The sequence below is a fragment of the Xyrauchen texanus genome, chromosome 3 (genome assembly GCF_025860055.1).
Source record: "Xyrauchen texanus isolate HMW12.3.18 chromosome 3, RBS_HiC_50CHRs, whole genome shotgun sequence".
Taxonomy (NCBI): Eukaryota; Metazoa; Chordata; class Actinopteri; order Cypriniformes; family Catostomidae; genus Xyrauchen; species Xyrauchen texanus.
Window position 1 is genome coordinate 9,770,168 of NC_068278.1, and position 9,376 is coordinate 9,779,543.

Here is a 9,376-nt window from a genome sequence, read left to right on the forward strand (position 1 = left end):
GTTGTCTGGCCATAACAGTTTGGCCCTTGTCATAGTCGCACAGGTCTTTACTCTTGCCCATTTCTCCTGCATTCAGTATGTTGAATACGAGAACTAATTGTTCGCTTGCCATCCAATCTACCCAGTCCTTGACTTGTGGCCTTGTTAGGAGATGATCAAATTTATTTGTCATAATGTTTTGGCTCATATGTGGACAAATCAAAATTGAATTTAGTGTTTAGTTGAAATATTAATGTTAAAATACACGAGTAGCTGGTCACGGAGCACTCGCTCGTGAGATGCGCCGTTCAAGCGAGAACTTGGTTTGTGCTACATCTGGACCACCACACATACTGTTTATTCAGAGAACAGAGAACTCAACAAAGCTGCACACAAACCAAAGACTCGAACTTGCAAAACATGTCTGAAGTGTCTGATGTTTGAAGTCGAAGAGCCTTATTTGTTTGAATCAGGGAACTTGAAAATCAAATTGAGAGAGAGATGAAGGACTGAGAATGGTTTGTAATCGTACTGTGCCAAACCATGATCAAATGGAAATGCTTCTGGAACCATTCCTCACCATGCTTAGAGCTGTCCAGCCCAATGGTGGAAAAAATCTTACTGGCTCAACCAACGGTGTGTGTTTGGGCCGTCATAATTTTTTCCAAAGTTGTCCACTTTTGGGAATATTTTCAATGTTTCATAAATTTAATGATCAATGCCATGGTACACAACACTAAAATCCTTGAAATGAGCTACACTTGTATCCCTGACAGCCTAGCTTTTTATTTGGCAAGCACTTTCCATTTTTGTGTGCAAAATGCACCAGATAGTCAGTGAATGGACTGTGTGTGGTCCATAGGCATGAAGTCTGGGGCTACTCTGCAATAGGATTCTTCCAGTTTATTTGGCTTGGAATGTGCAACACATCTCAACTCTGTCAAAGAATGCTGGTGAAATCTGTTACCAGGAAATGTTAGAGCTTTAAGAATTAATTAGAAGTCATAATGGCTGCATAATACAGTCTAATGGTGCAGAACTGTCAAGCTGTCTTACTGGCTGATTCCAAAGCAGTGTGTTATTCTGAGTTTATTGGGCTGTGTTTGTATTTGCCTGTTCATAAAAACACACAGGGAACTTTACAGGTATTTTACGCAGCAACACCAAGAAACCGTTTTAGTCTCGCTGTGAGAAGCAAGAGTGTGATGTGAACCTTGGGGAATGTGTGTGTTAGATCTAGTACACATACTATGCTAGTGCCTCCAGCCTGTTAGCATAACAAGTTTCTCTCATTATTTTGTTGTTTACACAGAGAGACTTAGGGGCTTTCACACTTGGTTCGATTGCCTGTTCCGAACCCGAGTTCGATTGCTCCCCCCTCCCCCCTGCCCCCGATGGACTGTGTTCACATTATATATTTGTATCCGAACCGCGGTACGCTTGCGTCATGAAGCTGCAGCTGGTGCGTAATCGTGTTGCTTGATAACCGCGAAATTAAATGGCGTCAAAATTCAATGAATAGACTTGCTCGGTTCACATTTGTTCTTCTTTTTTTTAACCTTTGGTTTTGTTTTCAACATCAAGATAAAGAAACACACTTGCGTCTGTCTGCCGCAAAAATACTGAAATCGTTCAAAAGACAGCGGGCTGTCCGCCGAAGACAATTTTTGCGAAGGCAAGCAGAAATCATCTCTCTGCTTGCAGCGCGTGTGCGTCAAGGTAAGTGTATACACACACACGCACGAAAGTAAACCCTTTCCGCTCATTTTGAAAGTGACGCGTGTGAGACTGACGACCACATTATACGTCATCAATAGCGGTTCACTTCCGCGGTTTGGTTCGATTGCGTTCATATTAGCAGCGAACCGTACTGGAGTTCACATGAACCGTACCCCAGACCACCTTTTTAAGCGGACTCGAGTACGGTCGCGGGTGCGCACCCGAGTTCGGAAGACAGCGTTCACATCATCCAAACGAACCGAACTCTGACGTCATTCGAACCGGGGTGCGCACCAAAAGTGCTAGTGTGAAAGCCCCCTTAAAAGCCATTGCTTGGAGGTCTGTGACCTTTTATGCTTTTTCTTATGTATTTATTTGATTTGCTGGATTTCCTTCTGTAATTCTGACTAGGATATGACTGTATAACCCTAATCTTACATCACAGGAGTCAATTTTATATCATGGTAATGGTACTTATCACAATATAGTTATTAGTGCTGGGAATTTAACCCCAACATTTTTGTAAATACTGCATGACTATTTAATAATGCATTTTTTTTTTATAATCCAGTGTAGTAAATGCTTTCTCATTTAAATATTTAAAAAATGTATTTGTAATGTGCCATGCAAAAGATTTGATTATTTATAACAAATGAATGATAAGTCTGGCATTTGTACAAACAGCTGCAGCAAATTCTAACAATTGAGTTAAATATTCTGGGTTCTTTCAATTGGCTAGTTGCACATGACAGCCTAGTAAGTGTGGACAAAGCCACATCTCTGGAAGTCTCCCCTCAGCAACAATAAAGCCCTGCTCACACCACGATTACATCGTGGTCTCATCCATTTTCAGTGAGCCCACATATGACCGGAAGTAAGCAGGAACCCACTTGTTGCTCACAGACGCCATCTTGCGCACAGTACCAATACAAGTTATAAATAAATGAATATTCCGGGTTCAGTACAAGTTAAGCTCAATCGACAGCATTTGTGGTATAATATTGATTACCACGAAAAAAATATTTTGACTCGTTCTTCCTTTTCTTTAAAATAAAAAAGCACTAATCTGGGTTCCAGTGAGGAATTTACAATGGAAGTGAATGAGGGCCACTCCATAAACTTTAAAATACTGACTTTTTCAAAAGTAGAGCCACAAGACATAAATAGTATGCATGTTAACATGATTTTAGTGTGCTAAAATTACTTACTAACATTTTCTGTGTGAAGTTTTATCCAATTTTACAACTTTGTTGCCATGACGATGTAATGTCAACAAACCTAAAACCCTTAAATGACTAATAATTATGATTTAAACAACTTTACAGCTCAAATAATACATGAGATTTAACAGAAGAATTAATGGATGTACAGTTGAAGGCAAAATTATTTGCCCCCCTATGAAATTTCAATTATTTTTCAAAGTGATGTTTAACAGAGCAAGGGGATTTTAACTCAGTATTTCTTATCGTATTTTTCCTCTGGAGAAAGCCTTATTTATTTCAATTTGCCTGGAATAAAATAATGATAAAATGTTTTTAAAAACTGCTAAGGTCAATATTATTAGCCCCCTTAATATATGATCAGTTTGATTGGCTACAGAACAACCACTGTTATCTAATGACTTGCTTAATTAACTTAATTAATCCCACAAGCCTTTAAGTTGCACTTCAAACTGAGGATTAGTATCTTGCAAAACAACCAGTGAAGTAATATAAAACTGACATCATGTCAAAGACAAAAGAAATTTGTTTAGACTTGAGAAAAAGAATTGTTAATGCTCACAAAGCAGGAGAAGTGTATACACGTTTATCAAAGTGTTTTCAGGTGACAAGAACTGCCGTGAGAAGTATTATCAAGAAGTTTGAAGAGACCCACACAGTGGAGAACAAGACTGGCAAAGGCAGGAAGCGAAAGATTTCAAAAACCTTGGAAAGAAAACTGGTGAGAGAGGTTTCTAAAGACCCAAGAACAACCGCCAAGACACTAGTGAATGATTTAGCAAAGTCTGGGATTGATGTCTCAATGAAGACTGTCACTAGGAGGTTGCAGACCAAGAAAAACTCCACTTCTGATGAAGAGACACCACCAAGCTAGACTGAAGTTTGCCAAGGACAACGTTGAGAAAAAGTGCATACTGGAAACGTGTCCTTTTGTCAGATGAGACAAAACTAGAGCTCTTTGGCCGTTTCTCCAAACATTTGCCTATGTTTGGAGAAAGACACACAGTGTCTTCACACAGTGAAACATGGCGGTGGGAGTATAATGCTGTGGGGTTTCAGTGCATCTGGAACTGGGAATCTCATCCGGGTCGAAGGAATCATGAAAAAGGAAGACTACAAGAACATTTTGAAAGACAACCTCAGGCAATCTGCAACGAAACTTGGTTTGGGATGACATTTTGTCCTCCAGCATGATAACGACCCAAAGCATACCTCACTTCTGGTGAAGAACTACCTCCAAACGAGCAAAGTGAACGTCCTTGACTGGCTTGCACAAAGCCCAGACTTGAATCCCATAGAAAATCTGTGGGCCACACTGAAGACTAGAGTCCATGCCAGGAGACCAACAAATCTGGAGGAGTTTGAGAGATTTGCTAAGGAGGAATGGGCTGCAACTCCTTAGGAGAAATGCCTAAAACTTGTTGAGAACTACAACAAACGACTAAAGGCTGTTATTAAGCAAAAGGGATACACTATTGACTATTAACATCAGAGGGCTAATCATTTTGACCTGTAGATTTGTTTTTATTCTTGGTTATAATTTGGTTTCTATTTGTATTATAAACACACAAAAAATCTTTGCTCCATTAAACAGCACTTGGGAATTATTTGAAAGACATTTTGTCTTCAACTGTACTTTTATAAAATTATAAGCTTTATATTTCTATCTTTAAGCTTTCCAAAAATTTCCCCACTTTCATTGTAAGTGCCTCAATGCAACCTCGATTTGTGGACAAGTTGAAATAATTTTTTGTGGTAATCAATATTATGCCACAAATGCTGTTGATTGAGCTGAAATTTTTTTAATGGAAGGTATGCAAAAAAAAATTCCTACTCCCTGAAAGATATTAATTAAATAAGTAAGATATCTTATCGGTCTCTGTGACAGCTCTAGACTCTCTAAAAAGCAAACAAAAATGTGTTTGCTGTCCGAAGACAACGATGCTGTCAATAATTTTGCACGTTTTCAAAGTAAAGTAGTTGCAGCAAATTATTGAAATTTGCTGTCATGTTTATGCCATGTTGTTCATAAGAGTTGTCAGTTGAGGGCACTATATATTTTATTACCATATTTTTCATTACCCAAACATTTTTTTTTTATGATTTTAACTTTGTTTATTAACCTTGTTTATTAAAAACAAAGTTACAGTAAGGCACTTCAATCAAAGTGAATGGGGCCAGTGGTAAATTAAAAAAAAAAAAACATATATAGCCACATTATGTAAACATTATACATGTTGACATGCTTTTAGTGTGCCAAATTCACTTACTAACCTTATCTGTTTAAAGTTATTTCCAAAATTGCATCTTTGTTGTCATTACGATGAAACCCTGTAATAGCAACTTAATTAAGTTTTATATTATTGCACCAAACTGCAATGTTGCTTGGCAACCATAAACAGCAGTTGCGCCATCTCTGCATCAGATACTAGTTTAAGCAGCGAGAGGCCACGCGTTAGTGATTTTAACCTCTCTGCTTTATGTTGTGCCTAACAACACTTCTTAATTATAGTTAAATCCTCATTGCTTATTGCTTTATTATACATGCATACTTATACCTCGTCTTTTTCTTTTGCAGTGGTCCTCCAGGCGTGTGCTCTGGTGCTGTATCCAATCAAATTCATCGATGGCAAAGTCTTGCAAACGTACCATGAGTTCAACTGGGGCTATGGACTGGGCTGGGGTGCCACCATCTTCATGCTGGGCGGAGGAATACTGCTATGCCTTAGAACAGACATGTATGAAGATGCCATGTACTGAGGGCTCCAATACTTTACACAAACACGCTCAAACACTACATGCTGTCACAGCAAAAAAGAATCCAGTATCTATTACGCAATTCTGTACAAACATTCCCACAGACTCGTATACGTATATACATAGATCTGTTCACATTGCAGACACACACATACTGCATTCAACACAAGGCTGTGTTCCAATTTGCATGCTTGTATAATGGACCACTAAAGGTTTGTACTTTGCTGGGGATGGAAAAGTGCATACATTTTAGTTGTAGTAAGACAGTATGGCAGTATTGGGACATAAATGACTTGTGTTTTCTAGCATTTTTTGTCTACATTAACATTTAAAGGAATAGTTTGCCCAAAGATAATTTACTCACACTTATGCCGTCTCAAACTCGTATGACTTCCTTTCTTGTGCAGAACACAAACAATGAGCTATAATGTGAATATATCTATACAATGCAAGTCAATGGGGTCTACAACTTCCATATGAAGCTCAAATACACTTCCTCGTGCTTGATGGTCTGTTCTCACTCAAAACCAATCGTATCGCTTTAGAAGACATGGATTATACATCTCGAGTCGTATGGATTACCTTTTATGCTGCCTTTATGTCCATTTTGGAGCTTGAAAGTGTCCAATGGTCCACCCCATTGACTTTTTATGGATATAAACACATAATATCTCCATCAAAATAACTTTCTTTGTGTTCTGCAGAAGAAAGAAAGTCGTACGAGTTTGAGACGGAATAAGGGTGAGTAAAAAAGTAAAGATCTGTTTGAAAATGTTTTTTTTTTATTTATTTGTTTTATTCTGTTTGGTGATGCTAGTGAAACAGAAATTACACACTTAAACGGTTAGTTCTCCCAAAAATGAAAATTATACCATAATTTACTCACCCTCAAGCCATCCTAGGTGTATAAGACTTTCTGTATAAGACCCTTCATCACTTCTCACCGGAGCTTATGCTACGACTATGTCAAATGCCGGAACTCGACTCTCTTGTGAACGTGCGGACGGCTGTTACTGGAAGCCAGTGATTATAGTTTATAAAGTTATAAATATGGATATTTTTCTTAAAAAATGCATCGCTTCATTTCAGAAGGCCTTTATTAACCCCCTGGAGCCATATAAAACTGATTACTGATAAATGGATGTGCTTTTTTGGACTTCAAAATCTAAGGTCCCATTATAAAGATTGGAAGAGCCAGGATATATTTTAATATAACACCGATTGTGTTTGGCTGAAAGAAGGAAGTCATATACACCTAGGATCATTTGAGGGTGAGTAAATTATGGAATAATTTTCATTTTTGAGTGAAAAATGAATAACCCTTTAACCTTTAGGTTCATAGATTTAAATGCACCGTTTTTGTTTTTTGCTACAGACAGTCATTTAAGAGTATTTGCAAAATTGCACAAAATGTAATGAGAAATATCAGCCTAAAAAGCTTGATGCTGACACAAAAAAACTGATGAACATGATTTAAAAATCCACTGGAAAACCCAGGCGTTTCAACTTAGGCTACTATGATTTTGGATGCATTCATTCTTATCTCGCATACTAGGACAGATGTTATGCAACTTGGGACGCAGCCATATACACTTACACAAATACACACACTCTAGCGTCTTACTCTGTTGCACATCTACAGAGTGTGTAGGCCTAAATTTAGCATGACAGGCTGGTGCTATGAGCGCCAAGACAGTATGAAGTATGAAGAACAGCTGTGTGAACTGGACTGCAGGTATTATAGAAGGATTCCTGATGGACGTATAAAGAGACGGGAATGTGCCATGCCCTCTTAGTTTGGCCCTTGACAAAGATGAAAAACCTTTCTGGAACAAGTTCTCGAGAGATTTGATTTCTTTATGAAGAAGAATACAGCATAGTTCCTTTTGGCATTTTGTATATTTCTAGTGTTGCACTATCTGATAGAGGACATATCATCATGTTATATAGTATTCATAAAGTATGTCATTTTAGATTTAAAGGATATATTTTATGTTCTGTTGTTTTGATATTTGCAGTTTTTGAAATACTATCTTTATTTGGGGGGAGGAGACCTTTACTGAAGCTTTACTACTTAAACATATCAGTTTCCTTCATTTTAAAAGAATAATAAAAGTACTGTTGAAAACAAACTACAGACATGGTTATTTTGTATATTCTCAGCTATTGTAGTTATCGTTTTCTTATTCCTAACAATATTGTTTGAAAACTGTGAGCAACTTGGCTGTCTACTGTGTACATACACAGCTGCCATTTAACTCAACTAAACGCAACTTGGTCTCATAGAATCATGTTAATATACCTACATTTTTGCTATATTATTTTTACTCATTGTACATAACGCTGCAGTTTCTTGGTGAAATAAACACTAGATTCCCTTTCACACAAATCATGAGTAAAATGGTAGATTAATAAATACTTACCCTCGCCTATAACGAATGACTTCTAAGGCAAAATATGTTAAAATTAGCTTTACACAAATGTGATCAAATTGCACAGTAGCTCAACTGATACAGTGTTGCACTTGCATATTCAATGCAAAGGACCGAGGTACGAGTCCCGCTGAGCACACAAGCCAACGCGTAGGCTGAAAGTGTCTTAAGCATGGCTGTAACCACAATGGACAATAGCTGCTTTTCAAACTATTGGGCTAGTGTGAGCCAGGGCTATCAACTGGTCAGCTGGGACCAATATCCTTGAACCGCAAGACCAAATTCAATCTGCATTCCCACCATCAGGCCATTATCCCCTAGCATAACAAGCTTATATTGTATATAAATTTTAGCTAGCTAGCAAAATAAGTTAGAGTTGACAAGTCACTGACATTGTCAATGATTTTAAAACATGGAAACATCGTCCATTTTGAGTTTTAACAGATTTTTACTATGCCTGCGATTTAAAAATGTTTTTCTTTTTGGCAAAACCTGTAACATTATGTGCTGCTGGATACACAACCTGGCACATTTTGCTGATCTTTGTTCTGACACTCTGACCTGACTCAGCGAAACTCCACCTTTGACATTGACCCCGCCTTAATTCCCAACCTTATTTGACTTACAGGTAATTAAAGGATACTTAATTAACCTTGGGGTTAAGGCCTTTGGCCGTTGACCCCAAGGAAACTCAAAGAAGGCACGATGAAGAGACTGTGAGAACGCAGCTGGCCCTGGCACAACAATGTACATTTACTGAAGCAGCTATACTGCAGAAGGAAAAATAGTGATATGAGAATTTTTAATATACAGTGCATCCGGAAATTATTCACAGCACTTTCCACATTTTGTTATGTTTCAGCCTTATTCCAAAAAGGATTAAATTCATTATTTTCCTCAACATTCTACAAACAATACCCTATAATGACAACGTGAAAGAGCTTTGTTAATTCTTGAAGAAGTGCAAAAACCTTTTGGTAACATTTGTCTGTATGGTGACTAGAGTCACAGCTTCGGACTGTCTGCCCCCTGCACCTTACCGACGTGCTACTCGTCCAATCTCCGACTTACCTTAGATTTAGTGTTTAGGTCTAAGGTTAGGGTTAGGTTTGGTGGTAGATGTAGGGTTTCTGTAGGACTGCAAATAAGCACAAATAACTCCGTCTCGAGACTTTGGGCAATGGGCATGGGCAAACCTTCTAGTGATGACATTACATGACCCTGTGTAATTATTTAACGACAAAAGACATATTTAATTCAATAATGATG

The 9,376-nt window shown here is 38.0% G+C and overlaps 1 protein-coding gene across 1 annotated transcript in view; it reads left to right on the forward strand.

The window, feature by feature from the left end:
• The window catches only part of LOC127631453 (transmembrane protein 47-like), a 43,171-nt gene extending 35,370 nt beyond the window's left edge, over positions 1 to 7,801 (forward strand). Inside the window, exon 3 of the mRNA XM_052109566.1 lies at positions 5,497 to 7,801. Within this exon, the coding sequence (XP_051965526.1) occupies positions 5,497 to 5,678 (182 nt within the window). The 3' untranslated portion in view covers positions 5,679 to 7,801. The remainder of the gene's footprint in view (positions 1 to 5,496) is intronic.
• Positions 7,802 to 9,376: the final 1,575 nt, after the last annotated feature.